General features: G+C 49.8%; 7 protein-coding genes across 11 annotated transcripts; 3 read left to right on the top strand and 4 right to left on the bottom strand.

Moving 5' to 3' along the window:
• The first annotated feature begins 1727 nt into the window (after positions 1–1727).
• On the top strand, positions 1728–8076 carry FOXG_03424 (uncharacterized protein). 2 transcript variants are annotated; one of them, XM_018381150.1, is made up of 3 exons: positions 1728–2928; positions 3031–6659; positions 6714–8050. In XM_018381150.1, exons 1-3 carry the CDS (start codon positions 2505–2507, stop codon positions 6885–6887), a joined length of 4227 nt encoding a protein of 1408 aa, XP_018237568.1. In that variant the 5' UTR covers positions 1728–2504; the 3' UTR covers positions 6888–8050. The 2 variants fall into 2 exon arrangements, with proteins under 2 accessions (XP_018237568.1, XP_018237567.1); XM_018381149.1 differs by having other exon boundaries at positions 1728–6659; positions 6714–8076.
• On the bottom strand, positions 6962–10132 carry FOXG_03423 (casein kinase II subunit beta-1). The gene is made up of 2 exons (XM_018381148.1): positions 9433–10132; positions 6962–9339 (listed from the first exon to the last, which is right to left on the bottom strand). The coding sequence occupies exons 1-2, from the start codon at positions 9589–9591 to the stop codon at positions 8473–8475; spliced, it is 1026 nt and encodes a 341-aa protein (XP_018237566.1). The 5' UTR covers positions 9592–10132; the 3' UTR covers positions 6962–8472.
• Positions 10133–10267: 135 nt separating this feature from the next.
• Positions 10268–12024, top strand: FOXG_03422 (uncharacterized protein). Its single transcript, XM_018381147.1, has one exon. The coding sequence runs from the start codon at positions 10401–10403 to the stop codon at positions 11493–11495; it is 1095 nt and encodes a 364-aa protein (XP_018237565.1). The 5' UTR covers positions 10268–10400; the 3' UTR covers positions 11496–12024.
• On the bottom strand, positions 10276–12695 carry FOXG_03421 (uncharacterized protein). The gene is made up of 2 exons (XM_018381146.1): positions 12537–12695; positions 10276–12370 (listed from the first exon to the last, which is right to left on the bottom strand). The coding sequence occupies exons 1-2, from the start codon at positions 12587–12589 to the stop codon at positions 11560–11562; spliced, it is 864 nt and encodes a 287-aa protein (XP_018237564.1). The 5' UTR covers positions 12590–12695; the 3' UTR covers positions 10276–11559.
• A 376-nt stretch (positions 12696–13071) lies between these two features.
• FOXG_03420 (uncharacterized protein) lies at positions 13072–15481 on the bottom strand. The gene is made up of 3 exons (XM_018381145.1): positions 15015–15481; positions 14911–14945; positions 13072–14831 (listed from the first exon to the last, which is right to left on the bottom strand). The coding sequence occupies exons 1-3, from the start codon at positions 15192–15194 to the stop codon at positions 13193–13195; spliced, it is 1854 nt and encodes a 617-aa protein (XP_018237563.1). The 5' UTR covers positions 15195–15481; the 3' UTR covers positions 13072–13192.
• A 366-nt stretch (positions 15482–15847) lies between these two features.
• On the top strand, positions 15848–19430 carry FOXG_03419 (uncharacterized protein). Of its 4 annotated transcripts, none has more exons than XM_018381143.1 (3): positions 15848–16537; positions 16612–18359; positions 18537–19430. In XM_018381143.1, the coding sequence occupies exons 1-3, from the start codon at positions 16225–16227 to the stop codon at positions 18588–18590; spliced, it is 2115 nt and encodes a 704-aa protein (XP_018237561.1). In that variant the 5' UTR covers positions 15848–16224; the 3' UTR covers positions 18591–19430. The 4 variants fall into 4 exon arrangements, with proteins under 4 accessions (XP_018237561.1, XP_018237562.1, XP_018237559.1 ...); XM_018381141.1 differs by having other exon boundaries at positions 15884–16537; positions 16609–18359; XM_018381144.1 differs by having other exon boundaries at positions 16612–19430.
• A 2371-nt stretch (positions 19431–21801) lies between these two features.
• Positions 21802–22065, bottom strand: FOXG_18548 (uncharacterized protein; the record flags this gene model as incomplete). The annotated part of the gene is made up of 2 exons (XM_018398669.1): positions 21802–21858; positions 21946–22065. The coding sequence occupies 2 exons, from the start codon at positions 22063–22065 to the stop codon at positions 21802–21804; spliced, it is 177 nt and encodes a 58-aa protein (XP_018237558.1).
• Between the last annotated feature and the right edge of the window lie 2501 nt (positions 22066–24566).

Genomic DNA, 24566 nt, shown 5'->3' with positions numbered 1-24566 from the left:
TGCATGTTGCATTGGATATTTTGTTGCACAAATGCCGAACTTGGCTGTCATTGCACCAGTGGTATTTGAGGATACTGAAATGCGGTTATGTAGTGTGCACGATGTGCCCAAGACCCCTGTAACGCGATCAGCGAGGGGCTCGTAAACCTTGCCTCTCTCACCTGATTACAGCAATACCCTTAACCTTGAGGGAGATGGGCAGTGTGGCAGACGGGTAAGGGTCAGGAAGTGCCATGCGCTATCGTGCTCTGAACTTGGACCTGGCACAGATGAGGGGTCGAATTGCTTCTTGGGACCATCCTTCAAGCTAGCAAAGCACCTACGGGCTGGCTGGTAGGTCCTGGAAAGGCCTAGGGCGTCCTGATCGCCGATTCACGATAGTATGTTGTCGAGCGGTCTGGCTGGCCTGTTAGTAATTCCTGTTTCATGGTCTGGGAGTGCCATCAGCATCTGAAAGGCGGATGATACATATCTGACTTGATGCGGCTGTCAGGGGAAAGGAGCGTTTTATGCCAGCTGTTACTGAAGACGGCAATACCCAACGGTCAGCTCTAAAGTCCTCGATCCCCGTCAAAGTGAATGATTCGCCGCATCTCGGGCAACTTCTAGTTCGTAGAACAATGACAACTGCAATATGGTAGTGTGCTTTCAAATTAGCGCACGGGTTTCAAGGTTAGTTTATCTCCCGTGAAAGACCAGCCTATGATGCTAATACTATAGGTACGTGTACGGCTCTTGGGTTGACGAGAGTCAGGACTCATCTCAGGTTGTGTATTTTTGTGTTGAATTAATAGGGTTCTCTGGACACTTGCCGATCTCGCTTCACTGTACCTGAGAAGCCAGCAGAAGGATTAAGGCAAGGCTGTGGATGCGAAGTGATCAAAAACGATGATCAGTCAGCCCAGACTGAGCCAAATGCCCCGTTGAAAAGGTCATGAGGGCAATCTTTGAAGACTGGAGCCAAACTACTGTACCGTAGTCGCGATGGTAGAACCCTTGCCTGATGGCGGGGCCTGTTCTTCAAGTTGTCGCAATGTCGCTGCTTTCATAGCGGGGAGAGCGCAGTAAAAGCGATAATGCTGTGAAAAGCTCGTTTTTGCATAGTGACACTGTACAGTTCCTCCCCTGGCTGCTGGAATCTAGCTTGTTGGAGATGGTTTCGTGGTGGAGGGTTGTTTCGGGTTCGAAAGGTTTTGGGGTCATCGAAAGCACCGAATTGTTCACCACGAGACCCTTTGATCAACGGCGAGAGCTGATTTGTCTACAATAGACAGCAAGAAGGAAGGCAATGGAAGAAGGCATCTACTATGAGCTGGCCCTAGATCAATCGTGAAAAGTGCATCTGCAGTGCATCGTGGGCCCGAGTGGGAACCTGAAGGCCTAGACCTGGACAGGACCTGGCTGGGTCTGATCCTGGGATGGCGGATATAATGGGATTTTCAAGGGATAAAGATGGGATTCTGAATAGTCTTGGCAATGCAATGCGGTGTTTCGCTGAGCGAGAGTGGGAAAATGGACAAGATCGACGGAGCTAGTGAGGCAGATGAGCAAGCCATAGGTTGGTAGGGATCCATTGAAAGTCCTGTCCTTGCCTTGCCGTCCATGCTGCTCCATGCCCTGTCCCGGGGGCGCCCATTCCCACTTGACCCTCAGCGCTGTGGCCACTGGACTGGCCACTGGACTGCCCTGGCTTCTCTCCGGCAGGTGTCAATAGTGAGGGGTCACACTGTACTGTGCTGTTGCTGTATCGAAACTCGCCACCTCCACACAATCAACCAACAACCTACAAGCACCTTTTGTCCTGTGCCAAAACCTCCCCCCCAGCCAGAAGCTGCCACCTCGGGCAGGCAAATTAATATTCTCCTCGCCCTTGAAATTCGCCTCGCCTGCTTCTCAATTTTCCTTACCTCGTCATTCAGACTGGTATTACGTATCAATCGATAATCAGTCGCCTGAACAGTCAGAGACTTCGTCACTCCTTCCGCATTGGGATACGCCATCGCAGCCCTTTGCCATCTATCGCCGCCTATTTTCTGTCTATCGTGATAGCTCTGTTTCATTTCATACGCCTTGTCTGGCCTGTCTGTTCTACCGAGGGCAGTTCTAAGTCTGAACCCCTGTTTGATATCGAATTGGATGGGAGCCTCGTCACTTCGTTCGATCTTGCTACTCCCATCAACGCTACCTTACCTTAGGTACTCTATCATTGTGCATGTAGCTCCCGCGCTGCTCCTTCTGGCAAGCAATCAACCACGATCACGACAACACGACGGACGATTTTACTTCACCTAGGCCACCCCAATCGTTCGATCTCACGGGATCCTCCTAGGCTGTCACCCTAACACTTACACGATATCGGTTATAACGGGAATGCGCGACGCTACTTTATAGGACCGCCCTCACCTCTCCCTCGAGCATCCTCTCCACACCCTCTTTTGCCTCTCGGCTTTCATCCTTCAGTATCCGCTTCGCAACTGTTAGGTTAGCGATCAGACAGCATCGCCATGGATGCGCCTCACGAGAAGGACGACCAGGACATCAACCAAGCTCAGCCTGAGCAGCAAGGGCAGCTGGAGCAGGAACAACAGGAGCAGGAACACGACCCCTCGTCTGCGTCTCTTCCAACCTATACTTCTTACCCCCCTCCACCTCAGTCTTCGACAGCATCTTCATCGACATTTAGGCCCATGGGCCAAGACTTACCAAATTTGCGAACAAGTCCTTCCGACGCAACTCCGACACGCACGACCCGAGCTGTCTCATCTGCTGCTCCTAGCGAGCAGAATAGTATTGCAAACTCGGATCCGCCGTTTTCTCCTTGGAGTGTTGGATCAGATAAGCAATTGGGATATCACTCTGCTGCTTCAGATATTTCTGGAGATCGAGTCTTTCCTATACGATCCGTCATAAGCGTCGACCCCAACCCCAGTAAGATTGCCAGTGACGATTATTTTCCGGCCTTGCCTGAGCGCGATGGTCGAAGCATTCCTGTCCATGTCCCAGGTGCTCCCCGAGCTGACACGGGGCCAGATCTGAGACGGTCAGACACCGTTCCAGCTAATTACCATTCACGAGCCCATAGTGAGCGCATCGATGCCCTTATGCGGAGGAAGAACACTATGAGCGGCCCAATGTCCAGCATTCAACTAGACGCAAACCGCCATGGAAGCAGTACAACACCACTTCAGCTCGATATCTCCACTTCCGACAATGAAACTGAAACAGAAGAATCCGGACCAATGGGTCACAGCGCACCTGCAGCTGCAGCCTCTGGACACGAGCCCGATGTGTCTTCTGCGGGACAGTCGAGTGCTGACGTCCCCCTTGTCACATCTCGCTTCACTCATGTTGTGACCGATGATGGCCACGCAGTTATCACAGGCCGCGATGGTGTCCTTCAGCGCTGCGAAGATGAACCGATTCATACTCCTGGTGCGATTCAAACATTCGGTGCTCTCGTTGCGCTCCGTGAAGAGAATGATGGCTGCTTCGTCGCTCGATACATTAGCGAAAACTCTGAGCGAATGCTGGGCTACACGCCCAAGCAACTATTTCAACTCAAAAACTTTTTAGACATCTTGACGGAGGAACAGCAGGATAATCTTCTTGACCACATCGATTTCATTCGTGACGAAGATGCGGATCCAGCTGTTAACGGGCCTGAAGTTTTTAGTTTGTCGATTCGGTCCCCTAAGCGCAAGAGCACAAAACTCTGGTGTGCCATTCACATAAACCCGGCACATCCTGATTTAATCATTTGCGAATTCGAACTAGACGATGACGCTGAATATCCTCTACGACCAGTTGATGAGTTGACCCCCGATACCCCACACGACACCCTCCAGTCAAATCCAACACTGGAAGAAATCGAAGACAGCACAGAGGTCCTCAGCAAACCCCTGAGAATATTGAGGAGTGCGAGAAAGAGACGGGGCGAGCAAGGCGCCATGCAAGTCTTTGATATCATGTCCCAGGTTCAAGAGCAACTCTCTTCAGCTCCCAACTTGGAAGCGTTCCTGAAAATCCTGGTGGGCATAGTCAAGGAATTGACTGGCTTCCACCGTGTCATGATTTACCAGTTCGACTCTTCCTTCAACGGCAAGGTCGTAACAGAACTTGTCGACACATCAATGACGAGAGATCTGTATAAAGGCCTCCACTTTCCCGCATCAGACATTCCACGACAAGCTCGCGATTTATACAAACTCAACAAGGTCAGATTGCTTTACGACCGAGATCAAGACACCTCCAGAATAGTTTGCAGGACTAAGGAAGATCTGGACGTTCCTCTGGACATGAGTCATTCCTACTTGCGAGCCATGTCCCCTATCCATATCAAGTATCTCAAAAACATGGCAGTGAGATCGTCCATGTCGATATCAATTAATGCTTTTAATGAGCTATGGGGCCTTATTTCTTGCCACTCGTATGGTAATCACGGCATGCGAGTGTCTTTTCCAATTCGGAAGATGTGTCGACTGGTTGGTGACACCGCGTCCAGGAACATTGAGAGGCTATCTTACGCCTCACGGCTACAGGCTCGCAAGTTGATCAACACTGCACCTACAGACAAGAACCCCTCTGGATATATTATTGCGTCTTCAGAGGATCTTTTGAAGCTGTTCGATGCAGATTTTGGGCTGCTATCTATCAAGGGCGAGACCAAAATCATGGGACTTGTCGAACAAAGCCAGGAAGCCCTTGCGATGCTGGAATACCTACGAATGCGACAACTTACCTCTGTTGTTGCATCGCAGGACGTTAAAGAAGACTTTCCCGACCTACGATATCCACCTGGTTTCCAAGTTGTAGCCGGTCTACTCTACGTACCCCTCAGCGTTGGCGGCAACGACTTCATCGTCTTCTTCCGGAAGGGCCAGATCAAAGAAGTCAAGTGGGCCGGCAACCCCTACGAAAAGTTTGTTCGAGAGGGCACTGCCGGCTACTTGGAGCCAAGAAAGAGCTTCAAGACCTGGCATGAAACTGTTGTCGGCAAATGCCGAGAATGGAATGAAGAACAGGTCGAGACTGCAGCCGTGCTCTGTCTCGTCTACGGTAAATTCATCGAGGTCTGGAGGCAAAAAGAAATGGCTCTTCAAAACAGCAAGTTAACCCGATTATTGCTTGCTAATTCTGCCCATGAGGTCCGGACACCTCTTAATGCCATTATCAACTACCTGGAAATCGCCCTGGAGGGCAGTCTCGATCAAGAAACCCGTGATAACCTGGCGAGATCTCATTCCGCCTCCAAGTCTTTGATCTATGTCATCAACGACTTGTTAGACTTGACTAAGACTGAAGAAGGACAGAACTTGGTCAAGGATGAGGTTTTTGATCTTGCCAGCTGCATTAGAGAAGCGACAGGTCCATTCCTGAATGATGCTAAACGAAAAGGAATTCATTACACCGTTGTTCAACATCCTGGGCTTCCGCGATTCGTACATGGCGATGAACGACGAATTCGCCAAGCACTCTCTAATGTCACTGCGAACGCTGTGGCCCATACTCACAGCGGCCACGTTAAGGTGGAAGTCTTTGTGTCAGAAGTCAAAGATCGACAGGCAGTGGTGGATTTTGTCATTGAGGACTCTGGTATTGGCATGAGTGCCAGCCAATTGGATACCTTGTTCCGTGACCTCGAACAGGTCAGCTCAGAGGAAGCACCTATGTCGGGCACGAAGCTGGAGGAGATGCCTCGCGAAATGCGAACATTGGGACTTGGTCTTGCTGTTGTTGCCCGCATTGTTCGAAACATGGATGGACAGCTTCGCCTAAAGTCGGAGGTTGGCCAAGGCTCAAGATTCGTGGTTCAACTTGCATTCCTCCTTTCCAATGAGTGTCCAAGCTCACAAGGAAACGAAAACGTCCCGACGAGTGGCTCAACAAACAAGTCGACAAACAGTGCAGATTCCGCAAACACTGCAACATCTGCCCCACTGTCTCTGACAGCCGCTCCAGAGGGAGAGATTACACTCGTTGACAGGGTTAGCTCCATGACTTCTACTGTCGAAGGAGGCGATGCATCAATGAAACAAGGAAGCCGAGCAAGCCAACGAAGTATGAGTAGCTGTGGCAGCCATGGTAGTCATCAAAGTGACGCCGATCGACTCATTGATGCGATCTCAACGCCACTATCTCTGAACGACAAGGAAGGCGGTGAGTATCCTCTTCCTGGTAGTGTGAATTCAGGAGGAGGCTCCATGCGGCCCACGTCCCGCGGAGCTATCAGCCTCAGTGGCCGACCTGTGAGTCCTCCCAGGAGCCCTGTGGCAACCAAACCACATAGCGAGCCCGGAAGCGCAGGGGTGGTGGATTCAAAAACTCCGATTCGTGCTGTCAAGATTCCAGACGAGTACAGCGATATGCCCCAAAGACCACAGCCCAGCGAACATTCCCGTGTTCTCTTTGAGATGAAGGGAAACGATCGCCCCGTAACAAAGGCCGCTACAGAGAGCGTCACAAGTGGAGGAACTCAGATGACTGAGCCACAACATCTGGAGGTCCTTGTGGCCGAAGACGACCCAATCAACATGAAGATTTTGAGGAAACGTTTGGAGCGAGTCGGCCATGGCGTGCATCATACTGTCAACGGTGAAGACTGTGCTGCAGCATATCGCGAAAGATCAAAGGAGTTTGACGTCGTCTTAATGGATATGCAAGTAAGTCATTCTGTCTAAGTCGTCGCGCATGAATACGTTACTAACATAAATAAGATGCCAATTGTCGATGGACTCACAAGTACGAAAATGATCAGGTCAATGGAGGCATCCGCGGAGCATCAAGGCCATTCGTCGTTGGCTAACTCAAATTATCGCATCCCAATTTTCGCTGTTTCGGCTTCTCTCGTTGAGCGCGAGAAGCAGACTTACGTCGATGCCGGCTTTTGATGGCTGGATCCTCAAACCGATCGATTTTAAACGTCTCAACACGTTACTTGCCGGTATTTCTGACGAGGAGGTCCGCAAGTCTTGCCTATACGAACCAGGTCAATGGGAACGTGGGGGTTGGTTTGTTCCAAGAGCCAGTCTTGGTGGTTCAGTAACTAGCGACGAGACGACACCGAAGGCCGAACACGATGCCAAAGATAAAGACATAGGCAACACAGTAGCTGCAGAGGCTCAGGCTGAGGGCGATGCTGTTGAACCTACACCCAGTACTTGATACGCCAGTACTTGATACGCCAGTACTACTGCACCAGCAAACAGGTCGTTGGCCAAAAACAGCTCCAGGTTGATGTAGAGCTTTCCTCATCTTTCTGGGTTCATATACACCGGGGTCTCTTCGAACAGACGAGCAGTTTCTCTCGGGTCTTCAACATCTTCAATACACACACCCTCAGATGCCAGTTGACCGTGGCTGTCAGTTTCGTTTTATTGTTTTCTTCTTCTTTAGTTTCATTCTCACTTTTCTTTTTTGCTTTAACGGTTTTAGCCCACGGGATACACACACTGTACACGATAGATATGATGGGAATGGAAATGGGCAACAGGGCGTTAGGAGCTATCAGGCGTTGAAGTACGCTTCACCATCGCGGTGCAGTTTGATGTCGCAGGCTGTCCTTTCTGTGCAAGCAGAAAAGTCTTGTGCGAGGAAGACACTCATAATCGCTGGCAGTCTATCCTTCTGTTTTTATTTTTAACTTTATTGTTCTCTTTTGTTAGCATAGAACGGACGAGAGACGAGGACCATGATGTATACGATAGCATGGGTTCAAGGACGGGGTGTTTGGTGACAGGAAAGGTTTTTGTTTTATTATTTCTTGACCGATCTCTGCTTCTGCTCTATAAAAACAAGAGCATTGGGCGAACTCATGGCGAAGAGGGGATTTCTAGCATGGCTGTCTTGCGAGGGTCACGGCCGCATGAGGAGGGAGTACAACACCACGCCGCAGGACTGGCGACTTGGTAGTGGTTGGATGAGGAACAGGGGGGAAGGCATCAGGAGTAGTAGCATGTATATGTCTATCCATAGAACTCATGCCTAATGCCAATGAAGGGAAAACACATCATAACTTGGGTAATTTGAACAGACGAGTGATAACCGCATAGCCCTGAGATATAAACAAGTGATAATATGCTAAGCTTAAGCACACATAATCATCAAGTTCTTCTAGTCATGTGTTGGTAGATTCCTTGAGTTGTCATAAGTGTGCATTTGATGTGTATTTTCCATAGCCTACCTATCAAACGTTCAACGCCGTCTATGCATTAATCCTGCAAAGCAAAAACCCAATGGTACCCTTCCTCCCACCCCGTGACACCATCATGCTTAGCCCTTCCTAATGCGTCTCCAGTGCGTCTACGCCTTGTTTCCATGATGCAGTCATTAGGCATAATTGCCAAATATCCAGGTAGCCTGATGTCGAAATCTTCCCTTGAAAAAGATAGGAATATTTCATTAACAGTCCTAACATCTACCGGGTCTGGAGTCGCGAAGGGATATATATGAGACCAGCCGTATGCGCCCATCACTCTACAACTCGGATTCAGCTCCATTAGTGGACAGAGCCATGGGGCTACCATTGTTGTTCTGTCTCTGGCGAAGGCGAGCGTTTCCAGGAGGGCGTCGACGAACCATAACTCTGCCATTAACACCAGCTTGACCGCTGTTCTCGTCGTCATCCTCCGAGTCAGGGTTCTGTTCTGCATAGAGACGGGCTTCGTCGAGCTCGTTAATATCTGTGGGGCGTTCACGGAGCCACTGCATCCTGGGGCCAGAACGGGCTCTCTCAGAAACGCGGAAACCATAAATGCGAGGCTCGTATATACGCTCACGGCCTAGACCAGGGCCAATATTCTTTGCGTACATGCCGTTGATGAGGCCATCGCCTTCGTTAACACGGGAGCTCGTGGATGACAGCACTTCGATACCACGCTTAGTAAGGTCATATTCTGGGAAAGTAAGGAGAAAGAGAGAGCCGAAAGTACGACCAAAGAAGGCGCCGTCAACGGTTTGGAAACGGCTGTTGGGCGGGACGTAAACGTCTAAACATGATGGGCAGAAGAGCTTGACCGTGTCCTCGCCAGGGATATCGGAGAGGCCAACGGGTAGAGTGCGAGCTTGGTCACAGTTTGTCCTGGGACAGCAACCAAAATGGCCCAGTTCGTACTTTTCACTCATCTGCTGGATGCCGGCCCTGGAGCAGATAAAGCGTTGGTGGATGAGGCCGTACAGCATCTCGGCAGAGGATTCGATGACGGACAAGTCGCTGGCCATGCGGTGATGCCTCCGCTCGCTGGCTGCTCTGGTCAAGCGTTCTGGGTCTGACTCGTTCTCGTCCTCTTCCTCCTCTTCTTCCTCCTCTTCCTCGTCGTCCTCTGGTTCCACATCCAGGATCATCTGTGAGACAGGGGTACAACGTTAGCAATTCTGGGTCTTTGGGAGAGAAAAAACTGCAAACGTCGACGCGCCTGCACGACAAGATAAACATACCTCCAATGCTTCCTTGTACATGGCAACCTGGGACTGCAGACCAGTCAGGTTGAAGTCATCCTCGATAAACTCCTCCGAGACTTCGGCAAAGTATTCATGGCCGAGCAGAGAGCAGAAACTGGATATCCAGGACTCGGGGACGCCCGAAGAGGTCGACATGGTGTCGCTATCGTGGTCGTCTCTTTTGTTGTCGAGGGGCAACAGATGCCTGTTGACGAGGCTGGGCCAAGGGATTGCGCTCGGCAGTGGCGTGGTATAGAATGAATCGCAACAGAGAGGCGAGAAAAATGCGAGGTATTATGAGGGCGTTGATATGCTGTGCTGTAGGGCGCGGTATCGATAGGATAGCTGTAAAGCTACCTCGAGGCGGGGTGATGGATGTTGGTGAGTATTTTGAGGGGCGCAGATATCGCGAGCCACGGGCACAAAGCACTACACCTAGCCTAACCTGACCTAACCTACAGTGGAGGGCACGAACGCACTAGGTACGCTAAAGTCGATCAGTGTTGGTAGGGATGTGCCCGTTGAGGGATCCGTACTTATGTGATTTCACCAAAAACAATAGCAGTAATACATAGAAAATCAGCGCACTGGGATAATATACAATAAAGAGAGACCTTTATAATAAACTTGAATTGTATAAATGAAGAGCAATTTCCTCTTTCGTCGATCGCGGAAGGATGCAGAGTTTTGGTGCAACAGAAATAGAAACAGATACAGTGAATCTCGAGTTGGTTCCCACTTCTATCTAACGGTACCTGCTTCGGGACAGGGTTTTGCCGCTTCCGATGCATGAGTCTCGCCTTTGATATTCAAGATGGTGGTAAAAGTGTGACCCAACCAATGCATTAGATGAATGCAGGACATAACGTCGATCTATTCTCAAATGGAACTACAAGAAATATCATGACCAGCTCTTCTCATTACTCGTTATATTAAAACCTCTTCTCATCAAAAATAGAGAAATCATGAGCAAAGTTCTATCTACCTTCTCACCATGGAGTCGGCATATACCAAAGACGGTTCCTCTATGCCGTTGTTTCAGTGAGACAATATCACCAAGAAAGGGAATACCGAGACTGGTAGCAGTAGCTGAGGAATACACCACCACTGAAGCATTTCGCTCACGATCATTTGAACTCGAGAAGCCAGTCGTCTTTGGTAAAGACCAGGGTTCACCGGCTGCCAATCTGCCTGCGTTGGAGAACTGGTTTATAGACGAGGAAGACCCATACTACACAACGCACACAACAACTCCACGGCAGCCTTTGTCGTGGCACTTCCGCCGCTTTCGCAATCCCATGGTCACTTATGAGATATACGCTCCATCTCAGAAGCAGAAGGACAGCCTTGTGATGTTTCGAGATTCTCTTGACAGAGATATCCACGATGATGCCATTGCGAGGAGTTGGGACAACTGTTTCAATCAGGAGGCTATGGTTGACGGTGTCCTCGACGAAACAGTCAACAATATAGTCAACAGGGATTTCTATCGATTCACTGCACCTCTCCGTCTTTTCAATAAGATATACCACTTCAATAAAGTCTTGCTGAGCATGGGGCTTCCGAGAATATCAGTCTACATTGCTCAGTGCTCCATAGGGGATCTCCCCAAGACCCTCCAGGACGACCTTCCCACTCCAGAAATCATCAAGTTTGTTGGAAAGGGAGACATATACGACTCTAGCATATGGCTCGGCCTAGTGCCGACGTATACACCTCTACACCGAGATCCAAACCCCAACTTCTTCTGCCAGCTGTCCGGGAACAAGGTCCTCAGGCTCATGCTACCAAAGTCGGGAGACGCACTCTTCGGCGAAATACAAGCTAAAATGGAAAAGACAGACAATGGTCGGCTACGAACGGAGGATATGATGCAGGGCGAGGAGCGGGAAATGCTGCATGATGCTGTTTGGGGCGACGATAAAGCACCAGTAGGGCTTTTCGAGGTTGTGCTAGAGCCTGGCGACTCCATGTTTATCCCTGCACATTATTGGCATTCTGTTAAGAGCGTGGGATGGGATGGAGAAGTGAACTGCTCGGTCAATTGGTGGTTTCGATGAAGCAACCACAGATATAGCCGTGTCGCAAATTTCTTGTACATTACCGATGTTATACTATGTAATATCAGCCTTTACGAACAGGTCTACAGATGACCCAATTGACATATCCGCACGGCCAGAGGTGCATCTCACTACCACTCCTGACCTCCCATTTGCTCGTGTCTGCACCACAAGACCGCAACAAAGCCTCAACTTCTTCGGGTGTTCTTGTTCGCAGCGCTGAGATATATCCATCAAACATGAGAACGAACGGTAGAATAGGGATCAAGCACGAGAAGATAAGTGTTGCAGGTGATCGCCACTTGAGCGCGAAGAACGGAGCACTGAAGAATGCGCCAATGCCCAAGAAGGTAACCGCCAACACGCTCGCAAAGGAACGATCCTGTAGCTCAAAGATAGCAAGACCCTCGCTCGTCTCGACAGTATCTCGCAGAATATCCTTGGCCAAGTCGTCGTCAAAGTGATGAAACGCCAGGTTGAATAGTCTGAAAGGCTTCGTTCCATCTTCCCTCTTGACAAGATACTCCGGAGCAGACGCCGCATCGACAGAGTTGTGCTCGTACGTCAACAGCGGATTCTTCTGTGCAACTTGTTCCCATGCCTCGACATTTGGGTGCAAGTCTGTAAGGATAAAGCGAACAGGGTCCGATCCTTGAGACTGAAGGTACGCGTTGACGGTACGAGCTATCGATGGCGTGGGTCCACCACCGCCAGCACAGAAATCGATATAAGTATAATCGGGTAGAGACGTGTTGAGCTGCTTGATCAAGACTTGGGCGCTGAGACTCGCGGGAGATTGGGATTGGAGAGGCGTGTTGGAGAGCCAGGCGCGTGTAAGGCCATCTTGGACGCGAGCACGAAGAAAGGCGGGAAACCTGATACTTTATTAGTACTATTGACGTTGGTATAGCAATTGCATGTCGGTCTAGTATCCTGAAGCTGCTTGCTCCAGGCTCGGGCAGTTGAAGCTGCAGAGTAGAGCTTGGACATTGGGGTTGACGAAGCTCTGGAGCTGGTGGAGCTTGGAGCCGAAGTACGTACCAAGTTTGATCGTCAATCTCAAAGAGATGGAACCGAGGAACGAGAGGAGCCATTTTCTATGATGAAAAGCTCTGTTCTCTGTCCAATTGACTGGTTCACTTGTTGTTGGGTAGAAGTTGATGTTGGAGTTGTATGTCTTTGATTGATAAGATGTGAAACTTGGCCGCGGTAAGTGTTACTATGTCTCTCAGACGATGTCGTCACCATAGGGTAAGTTATTCGCAAAACAAAAATATTCACAACATATATTCAAAGAGACTTCAAAGTAGCTCAATTGGCTGAAATATATATAAGTGAATACTACTTCGAGGAGGCAGTAAAATCGGATTGCAGAAACGCTCAATGTTTCTCGTTGTGTCATCATGTTTCGTCGTCAACTTCCAAACACCTCCGTGCAACTTGGTGCGCGCAGACGAATAGTCTCCATGGACCATCATGGCCTGAAATTGACTTATGTCAACATATCATACATATACAAGTGATCATAGTTGCTCAGAGTATGGATGATCCAAATTCATCTCGAATTTAGTCGTTTCGATGTCCTTGCAGTAAGTGAATGGTTGATATTACGATGGAATATCAAATAGTTTTGCACTAGTAGTGGTTGTTCCGAGTCAAATTACATACAGTCATCACATTTCTGTAGAAATTATTAACTACTTCGTCGGTGCGTCGGTATAAGGATCAAACCCCATACGACGCTTTGCTTCGCTCCGAGCCCTCCACTGCGTTTCGCCAATCAACCCTGTGGTCGATGTCTCCTCCAGGAAGAAAGTGAGTATGTGGTCAGGAATAGACAGATGAGATGTCTGCTGAAACTCCTGGAGACTAGCCAGTCGTATCAGCATCTCCATTAGAGATAGAGATGTCGTGATCGCCCCAAATGGCGATCGAGCGACAAAATTCTCTGTCTCGGCTGCTGTGACTGCTTGTAGAGAGCCCAGTTTATCAGGGCTGTTCAAAGATAGTCTCTTGATTTGATCGACAACATTCGAGTCTAAAGATCTCCTGTCACGAGGCGTACCCGGGTTTGATGTCATACACTTTGGCAGCTCGAGCCTCGTTGAACCCACGGAGTCGGTATCGTCGTCTTCCCCAACATCATCTTCATCATCTTCTTCGTACACCTCGAGGGCCATCCACTCCGGATCGAGATGTGATGGGAATTTCCACTTGAAGAAATGGTCGCTCGCCGGCACGACATTGCTGTCTTCCAGTACCGGGCGTCCGAGACCCTCTAGAAGTTGCCTGTCAATCTCGGCTTGATCATCCTCATCACTCGCCGAAATTGATGTCTCGCTCTTATCATCGTCCTCAAGTCCTTCAAGAAACCCACCGACATCATCGGTTTCCTGGCGGGCCGGCAGAGCTTGAGTGTCTCGTTTCAAAAGCAAGACTGGTCTTTGCTCGCTGTCAGTGGCGGAACCAATGTTCAAAATTCTGCCTGTATCCGTGTAAAATATCTTGGACAACTGATGTACAGGAATGGATTCGCGAATACCTGCTCGAGGAATGTCGTCGTATGGCTGAATATTATGCTCGTCATCGTGGAGACGACCATCGTCAAGGTCTTCGATAACCTCCAGGTGGTATGCATACTCTCCCCCACCGGTCGATTCAGGAGCTGGAAGGGGAAAATCGTGGTCTTTCAATGGCTTCGCACAGTAGCCTCGCTTACTGTCGAAGTAGAAGTCCCTGCGAGTTCTGCAGATGCGAACTCGTGCCTTGTGTAATACTTCCTGCCACAGTGGCTTCCGCTCCCCTTCACCTATCCCGTACCTAGTTCCGATGCTTGGCGTTTCTGAACAGTGGCCATTAGTAGAGATCGTGGTGTCTGTAACTTGAGAGGTGGTGTGTGGCATCAGTGTGGATGCATGTCCGAGAAAGAGCATGTAGAGAGATAGGGTAAAGATTGGGCCAATCTGGACTGGTCTATTTGGATCTTTTGCGAACTGTGTGTCGCCGACGGTGAGTAGTGTGCTGGCCTGCAGCAGTCTGGATGGTGATATGCCAGCAGGTAGAGATGTGGAAAGGCTCTCCCCAGATGCAGTAATGGCCAACTGCAGAAGCGGGATCTCACGATCGATCCGGTCCAGCAGACCCTTTATGGCGGTGATGATAGCCAGCAGGCTGTCGTGGCTGGCAGATGGTGAACGTGTCTGGGCATTGTTACTCCTTGAGTTTGAATAGACAGTAGTTGCTGACTCTATGCGACGCCCCAGCGAGACAATGTCCTTATGCAATGATTTCGCAAGGGGAGTTGCTGATTCGAGAAATACATTTCCACGACCTGACCTAGTTGAGAGTGTTAGAATCGGACTAGGAGAAATAGCTCCAACTAGTTGTGTAGTTGATGAGCGAATGGGGTGCTTACTTGAACTCGATCAAGTCTATGGCTGGTGAGATGATCTGCAATGGTGATAGGTTAGGTCTCAGGCACCAGGTACCCCAGAGTAATGAATATGCCTTATGACGCACCTTTATTTTGCTATCAAGCAAGTTTCTTAACGTTTTGAGTTCAGCATGGACAGCCTTGTCTTCAACTGACTTGAGTAGTTTTGAACATTGACCGACGGCATATGACGATGTTAGGGCGATACCGGAGCGAATGGCATATCTCATGGCTTGAACGCCAACTGTTGCGAGGAACTCATCCATGACCAGGACGTTCGAGGCTCGCCGTTATCGAATACTGTATCATGCTTAGAAGCACCGGTAGAAATGTCAATAGAGGAAAAGGGCGAAACTTTAGGTCGAGAAAATAGACAAACAAAAGATTGCACGTCCCCCTATGAGAGTTCCATGCCGCATTGGATTGGTAGCCGTAGCTCGTTAGCAGCGTTATTCACTGCACGTAATTGACCGCCAACGCATAGACGGTGTAGGTTTCGGGCACTTACACTGAGTATAGAGGGGCAACGTGTACAGTGTGAGGATTAAGACCATGCCCCTCGTTGTATGGCACGTGCAGTCCTTGCTTGTGGCTGGTGTCGATACCCAGTCCGTCATTGGGCTTGAACTCGAATGATGAGATGAGTCAAAAGACGAGTCATAAGGCTGAAACCTATACAAACGCATTGTAATACTGACAAATGCCCCGAGTTGCTTGGAACAATAAATAAATGATTCTGCCTGTTCCGTCCCTTCCTTGATAGATGTACGTGTGAGTTGACGAGCGCGCACAGTATCAACCCCCTGAACTACCCCTCTATGCTTTTTACTTCAGGGCAGTTGGTCCGGCGTCATGATATCCATAGCGGGGCAACAATTTTCGCAGTCTAAACCTTGCCTGGTTCTTGCCTCCCCCCACCAAGGAAAACACAAGGAACCTAAGGATATTCACAGAATCAATATAAGTTGTTGGGCGTCTTTGGTGCCTAAAACTCATCTTTTACTGACCAAACTTGACGTCTCTGCCGGGTCAAGGGTTGGAATTTATTTATCTCCCTTCCCCAATTCTCCAAGAACTTGGCATAATCTCATCGCTTGATAATCGAAAAGAAAAACACAAGCCCCGTTTTCCACAGACAGGTTGCTTGCATATCTAGGGCCTTTTTAAATCCGCAACCCCATCCAGACCGTAACAAGTGATCGCAAAACCCTCTACTCTCCTCTGCCTCCCTCTACCTACTCTCCCTCCTCCACCCCCCACTACGCGACACAATCCACCGCCGCTCAACACATCAAAATGGCGACACCTAACTCTTGGGAGGACGATCCCGCTGCTCAGGATGAGAACCTCGCTCAGCAGGCTCAGCAGCAGCTTAACATGAACAACCCCGCCCCCGCGCAAGGAGGCTTCCGACCTGGCATCGCCTCTTTCCAGCCTGGTGCTGCTTCATTCCAGCCCGGCCAAGCATATGGAGGATATGCACCTCAATACCAGCAGCAGCAGCAGCAGCAGCAATACTATCAGCAAGGCTACTACCCTCAATATGGTGCTCAGCAGGGTTACAACCAGTACAACCAGGGTTATGGTGGTTACAACAACCAAGGCTATGGTATGACACTTGCGCCAAAAAAAATTCACAATTCACCGAGATCCGTTACTATGACATACTAACACAAGCAGCAGGTGGTGGCTATCCCCAGTATGGCCAACAACAGCAACAACAACCTCAGCAGCCCGCTGCTCCCACGATTGCTCAACGACCTGCCGCCGATGCTCCCGCTGCTGCCCCCAGTCAGCCTGCTGCCGCTACCGCCCCTAAGCCCAAGGTGATCAGCATCAGCGGCGATGCTTCCGGTCCCAAGCCCAAGACGAAGGTCCTCTCCATCTCAGGAACCGGCGCTGCTACTCCCGTCAAGCAAGAAGAACCCCCCAAGGCTGAGCCTACCGATAAGCCCGAGGCTGGTCAGAAGGCCGCAGCCGTAAAGGCCATCGAGAAGACAGGCGAGAAGGCCGGTAAGGCTGCCACCGCTAAGACTTCTGGCAAGACCTCACCAAGCCCTGGCTCTGGTCGCAACAGTCCCACCGCTGGTGAGAAGAAGGCTGCCGCCCGAGAGGTTGATGCCGTCGAAAAGGAGCAGGCCGCCGATGTCGACCAGGAGACTCTCAAGGAAATTTACGGCAAGGAGCACGTCAACATCATCTTCATGGGGCACGTTGATGCCGGAAAGTCAACTCTTGGTGGTTCGATCTTGTATGCTACCGGTATGGTCGACGAGCGAACCATGGACAAGTACAAGAGGGAGGCCAAGGACTTGGGCCGCGAGTCTTGGTACCTGTCATGGGTCATGGATCTGAACAAGGAGGAGCGAACACAAGGAAAGACCATCGAGGTTGGCCGTGGTTTCTTCGAGACCGAGAAGCGTCGTTACAGTATCCTCGATGCCCCTGGCCACAAGATGTATGTCCCCAACATGATTGGAGGTGCCTCTCAGGCCGATGTTGGTATCCTGGTTATTTCCGCCCGAAAAGGCGAGTACGAGACAGGTTTCGAGAGAGGTGGGCAAACCCGTGAGCACGCCATGCTGGCCAAGACACAGGGTGTCAACAAACTCATCGTTGCCGTTAACAAGATGGACGACCCCACCGTGGAGTGGTCTCACGAGCGATACCAGGAGTGCACCACCAAGCTCGCTCAGTTCCTCAAAGGCACTGGCTATAACCTCAAGACTGATGTTTACTTCCTACCTATCGCCGCTCAGCAAATGATGGGTATCAAGACCCGCATCCCCAAGGATGTCGCTCCCTGGTGGGATGGTCCCGCGCTGCTCGAGTATCTTGACAGCATGAAGGCTCTTGAACGCAAGGTCAACGCTCCTTTCATGTTGCCCATCAATGGCAAGTACCGTGATCTTGGTACGATGGTGGAAGGCAAGATTGAGGCTGGTGTTGTCAAGAAGGGTATGAACATGATCATGATGCCCAACAAGACCAACGTAGAAGCTGCTGCCGTCTACGGCGAGCAGGAAGAGGAGGTTCAGCTAGCTCAGTGTGGTGACCAAGTGCGAATAAGGCTCAAGGGTATTGAGGAGGACGATATCTTGCCCGGATTCGTGCTTTGCTCGCCAAAGAGACTGGTGCACACTGTCGCTGAATTTGAAGCCCAGATCCGTATCCTGGAGCTCAAGAGTATTCTGACTGCTGGCTTCAACTGCGTGCTGCATGTCCACTCTGCCATTGAGGAGGTAACATTCGCAGCCCTTCTACACAAGCTTCAAAAGGGAACAAACCGCAAGAGCAAGAACCCCCCTACACACGCCAAGAAGGGCGACAGTATCATCGCCCGTATGCAAGTGATTGGCGGAGCAGGCGCTGTGTGCGTGGAGAAGTTCGAGGACTATCCCCAGATGGGTCGCTTCACCTTGCGAGACCAGGTAGGCTTTATTCACCCCCAGCCCCAACACACCCATTCCCCATTCTACTAACCCCATACTTTTGGGTGTCTCGTCCCCAGATGGCCAAGAGACCACTGCCGTTAAGGCGTGGCGGCAAGAGTCATAGGCAGTGCCTCAATATTCGGATATCAGATAGCTAACATGATATACGCACAGGGACAAACCATTGCTATCGGCAAGATTACGAAGCTCATCTTCAATGAGGCTTAAATGAATGATGACTGTTTTCGATCCGCGCACGATTGCGATTATGTGAGACCAAACAGGTCACGCCATGAGCAAAAATACAGGGGAAATGTAATGGACATTCACCACCATCTTCTTCACAAATCATCACGGTTTCGACGGCTTGGCGCTGGGGAAGTTATGGGGTCACCAGGGACGCGGTGCCGGAATTGTATAGGATGATAGGAAGGCCACTTGTGTTGCCGCCAGAGGGACATTGAAAATGACGACACGAAAGAAGAGACAGTAGGCGATATTATGATGGATGCCGTACATTCTCTGTACTTCAAGTGTATATAGACAGGCAAGTGAGAAAACAAAAAAGGAGGATGACGGGAATCATGATACACTATTTGCCTTGCTCATGTGTGGTATGGATGGCGTCTTGATGTAGCAAATAAACCTTGACTATCACACGTTCAAGATAAATGCTATCTCTTGAAAGAGAGCTAAAAGCCAAACGTTGGGAACAATGCTGTCTTTGAAACAGACAGACGAAAAGAACGAGGTCCATACAAGGGGACAGGAAACATGGCATGTGTACTTATAGTAGCCATTCATGGCGGTGAGACACATCCAGGGTCAAAGCAACTGAGGTAAGATCATGATACTGAGACAGGAGAAAGAAAAGTGAAAGATGGACGAAAACAACAAACCGAGAAGTTATCGTCCACCTGACGTCTGAGTCGAGAGGCAGCCCATGATTAGAGGAAAACTCAGAACCGGTGAATCATGTAAAGCACAGGCTCGGCAGGAGGAGAGATTTCGCCGTCGTCTCTTTTGACACCCCTTAGAAATCTGCATGAAGTCACGATAATTGACAATCTAGGCCTTAGTCCACGATACGTAACCCCAGTCTCCTACTGCAAGATATAGCAGGGATCTCTACTTTGATGGACGGTCTCCGAGGTTAGTTAGTGAACGGAAACGGGACGGAGACCCAAAGGAGGATATTTGCATGGGCTTGATGGCGTTTTGGTTGATGGGCTATCATGATCGAGGGGTTGGAGCAAGGAAGTTTGTTAGCGAGGTTTATGAGCACGAGGAAAAGTCGGGACGGTCCAAGGAAAGCGTTACACGACGCTACATCATTGTTCCAGAATTGAGAAGCGGTGACCGAATGGAAATCCGAGATGAGTATGGGGAAGAATGATGCATATCCATATCCATATCCATGCAAGGAAGGGAACAGGTATTGCGGATCCCGGTACGGCGCTGGCTGGCTGGCAGCGGCCCAGCGGATCGGGAGTTGGGGGATGCGACAGGATACGGTAGAAAACTGTATGTTGTGTTGATGTATTCCGAGGTGAGTGAGCCCTGGCAACACAACGGTCTCGTTACGGAAGTCCTTTCGGAAGGTTGCCGAGGACGGAGGTGTACGGAACACCGTTGGGTTTTAGGTGGATCAGCTTTGAGATACTGATCGATGCCAGGCCGTACAGCGGTTCCTGATATTGCATTATCACGATCAAACTTAAAGCAATATGCAGTGCCCAGGATCAAGGTAGTCGCAAACTGCGTTGATAATTCATGGGAATTTGAAGGTCGGGCGGAAGGGGATGTCAGTTTTACTGCAACACATGCACAGCAGTGATCGACGCTACGTCCTATATCAGTTTGTTATCTTAAAGATAACATGAAGTTGAGCATGTATGGACAGGGGCCTGCATCGCAAGCTTGCAAGGTGAGCGAGAGTGGTTGACATCGCATACCGGAGGCATACGGAGGAGACGGAGCCGGGTGACGGAGCACGATGGTCAGGAAGTTAGCCGAAACATGGTAGGCAGGCGCCCGCAACGGGAGTCATAGTCGTACCGGGTGTGACATTATCCCTAAACTGTGATGTGCTTCTCTTGTGAGAAGAATAGCCCCCGCAACCCCATTTCCCCACGCAGCTCTTGAACCCCAGCTGCCCAGCCCCAAAAACGTAATTTAGATGGAGGCTCTGGGCGGAGAAACGGTCAGAAACGGACACTCGGATAATGTCGGAATCTTCAGAAAGACGGTTTGAAAAGGTGAGAACCGGCAGAGGGGCGTGTACATTCAAGGTGAGCATAGGGCCAATCAGAGTCGCCGATCGTAAAATTCGAGTCATGTGGGGAAAGGCAGGGAATGCAGGTTCTGGTCTGTACGTCACCCAGATCCCGGTAGAGGCTACCCACGGGAAGCTTTTTGCATTATCGTGACTTTCTGTTCTTTTGCCTGACAACTGATGCTGACGGGCGAGATGAGTTGCGGGGCGAAGCTGAAGAGGACCACAATCAACTCCAAGGGTCAGTGAGACCCAGGTCACGAAGCGCCCTGGGATTCTAGTCCAATAAATCGAAATTTTTTTCAAGTCATGACTGATCTTGACTGGGTAACTGGAGTCATGTGCAGAGTCTGTTCTAAAAGTATCCCCAAGCTGGTGTTGAAAGGCGCAAGGGAAGGGTAAGCGAGAGTGCCATAGTCTAGAAGCCTCCACATTGTTCAGAGCTGAACACCGACAATTCATCCAAGGTGACGGAAATAGAGTCCCAGCTCCATGTCGTGCTAGTGCCAGGCACAAGGCATCATTTGAGAAGTTGAGAAGACGCAAACGATGATCGTGATCTAAGAACAGATGTGAAGAGGAAGAAACTAGATTCATCTGCAGGTATTCTAGTTGTGAATTACCTTATATCAGTAGGTTGACAAAATAAACCTCCCTTCCCTACTGTAAGACTTCAGTGCTGGAAGGAAAGCTAGGTGTAAGTTGATGGTTCCCGATGGCGCCTGCAGGAGATCATCCAAGTTCTGGGGGATAAGGGGAAGGTACAGCTCTCAGTTTTTTCAGCGGTGGGAATACCTGGCCCCAAACAATAAAACCTGTCATTGGTGAGTCGCGGGGTAGACCCGACCCCAGGGTAACTTGTAAGAGATGAAGCAGCCACAAGGCACGAAGGAAGGAACAAATCTGCAACTGCATATTGTCTAATCTGTCATTTACAACCCTATTCATTCTCACTTACATGGTCAGCAAATAAGGCATGTTTTCATCCAACACCTCAAGTTCAGTCTATGTATTAGCTCCCTACCTGCCCTTCTATCGTAACTCTTCATGTTTGAAGCACATGTTAGTGCCAGCAGCTGGAGCTACGCCAATTTTGCACTCGTTTGCAGCTTGAATTCAGGTACATGCCAGATGCTCTCCATTCTCGCCTGCGGAGCCGTAGCGTCAAACTTGATCCTTTTCTCTCCGTACCGTATCCACACTCTCCCTGTTTGTTCCTGTCTGGTGACCAACGAGTTTCAGCAGCACAGACATCGTATACCGACGGGTTTGAGGTGAGGCTCGGTGTTGTTGCTTTTTTCTACTTACCTCCCCCTTCTTCTCCGCAATCTTGATCTCAGCCCTAGCTTGCTCACCTTGAGTTATTCCCCTTTTGCTCCTTACCGCGTCCCATCCCCAGAAGGAGCCTTGGCGAGCTTGTTTCTCCATGATCTGTTTTTGGTCTTTTCCTCAAATTTCATAGTCTGCTGACCTGTATGGAAGAGAGACAGCACCGGTCAGCGTAAGCGTTACAGCACGTAACCACATTGATTTTGATGGAGATGGTTTCCCGCCTTTACAGTCTTGGCTTTTTCTACCACGCCCCAGAGAGCAAGAAAACTTCTGACATCAAGCCAAGGTGCCAAAATTAGCTGGCCTAAAGGCCTGCTAAAGGATACTAAACTTATCTAAGTCTTTTTGTCATCTAGGATAGAGGTACTAAGTTTTTACCTCCCCTTGCCAAGATAAAGTACTTGACGATTCCCACATACCTGTTTACAGTCGCCAATGAGGTGTAACATTCGCCTTCAATGCCACCCCACATGTGCAGCATGTACAGTTTTCCATCGCCATCCACTACAAGTAGGCAGAAGAGCGAGCAAGGAAATATCATCATCTGTATGTATCAAGAGACAAACCAGGACCACAGCCCCCTTGTCCAATTGGGCACACCCTCGCGATAAAGACCAACGAGGGTTGCAGGCCTCACTCCTAGTCCCGAAACCTAAAGGAATTCAATGTCCGAATACCTCGTCAACTTGACCCCTTGAAGAACTCATTGATAACTATCCCCGTACTGTCCCGACGATAGTGAGATATGATGATAACTGCGACTCGGCCCTTGCTAGGAGTTACGAGCCGGCAGGGGCACGGTTATATACGGTAGGTGGCCCGGACAACAAGACATGTATAAGCATTCGCGACAATACAGGCAGAGCATTTCAGTTACATATGGTTGCCAACGTCAACAGCGAATCGTATCAATACCTCTCAATAAACCAACAGTACTGTATGCATTGCAAGCATGTGCGTATATGCATGCATGCAAAACGGGGTCTAGAAAGTATTCAATGTGTAATTGAAATGCAGCCGAGTCTCTTTTCCCGGAATATCGCGGGCCTCGTGTCGCTGTAGTATTTTAGTTTGGGGCCCTGGGACCGGCGATCATGACGACACATTTGCTTAAAATGCACCACGAACAAGACGATAGCCTCACGACTCAGACAGTGAGGAAAAGAGCTGGGAAATTTTTGTGAATTTAGCTGTCCAAAATTCAGAATTATGAGGCGGTTACAGGTGAGATTTGGGGAATTTGCAGCATGTAAGTTACTCAATCAGGCGGCTGCAGGCCCGTATATAAGAATATCTGGAGGAAAAATACCTTACAGTACTGTACCGTCATGGTCGTCATCACGGTTTCCTCCCTTTCACCCTTTTACCATCAACAACGTGACTATCAGCCGCTTGCTTGCCATTCAATCTTCACCACCACCACCAGAAGGAAAAGAGATCAACCGTCTTGGAAACACAGTAATCTTACCGTACCGTACCGTATCTTGCCGTCACAACAACGTCAATTCGATACGTCCAGAAGTAAAGGCGCTATCCGCACGGCATCATCCACATCCACGTCCACATCGAGACCAGCAGCTCCAACCAAGGATTGGATCCATTCGTCCATTTTTTGCTACCCAGTTGTTTTGGTTGTTTCCCCCGTTATTGAACACCTTGACCACTGCTATCGTCGTTGTCGTCTTCCGGCATCTTCCTGGACTTGGGCCTTAGTCTTTAGTCTTCCCCGCCAAAACCTTGACGCTTTGCTCATTGTTTGAAGAGTTTGGACCGGGGTTGGGTTACGTTTCGTGACCCCCTCCGTCCCGCAATATCCCATCATTAGAGCTGGCGTCCAGATCGTGTCTTCGGGTATGGCCCCAAATTCAAGCCCAGGCCAAGGCCCAGGTGTCCTGTCCCGTCACCTTGTACCAAGATCAAGAGGTCTCTTCCGGTATAATATCGTGCCCGTCACCTGCAACGCCTCGCCGGCTCCACTACGCGCTTGTCTCCGCCAGTCACAGCCTCACTCCCCATCCGTCTCTGTCCCTCTCCATCCTCGGGTCTGACCCCGGCAAGCGGACGCTATCTATCTTGTGGAGGAGCACACCGCGAACCTCACACCCCAGGGCGTACACTACCAAATCTCGAGCTGCTCGTGAAGCTTTTATAAAAGCCATGAATGACCCCGTCATAAGAAGTGCTTCTCAACTATTCAAATCAACTTCTCAAAGGTCCAAGCACACAAATCAAGGCTTCAGGAACCGGTTTATTCAAGAGTAAGTCTTATCTTCGTCCTTCCATTGACAGTTGAGCTGTCCTGTCATGATACCCTCACACGATCACTCCCCTCTACCACTCTCTATGATGGAGCTCCAAATAAAACGGCTACCGTTACACGAGTCTCAAGACCATTACTGACTTTACCGCAGTGCTTCCCAACAACGTTAACAAGGTTATAGTTTGGCGCAAAGTTAGTTTGCACCGCGTTGCTTAGTACAAGAGAATAAAACAAGGACTCGTTCAGGATGAGGCATGACGGATGGAAGTGCTGAAAGTATGACTGTGTCAGTAAGCTGACTTGAGACAAGGACAAACGTGATAACCAAGAGTCGAAT

This window comes from Fusarium oxysporum, chromosome 8 (assembly GCF_000149955.1).
Source record: "Fusarium oxysporum f. sp. lycopersici 4287 chromosome 8, whole genome shotgun sequence".
NCBI classification, from domain to species: domain Eukaryota; kingdom Fungi; phylum Ascomycota; class Sordariomycetes; order Hypocreales; family Nectriaceae; genus Fusarium; species Fusarium oxysporum.
The sequence above is the reverse complement of the archived record's forward strand: the minus strand, read 5'-3'. Positions and strand labels throughout refer to the sequence as shown.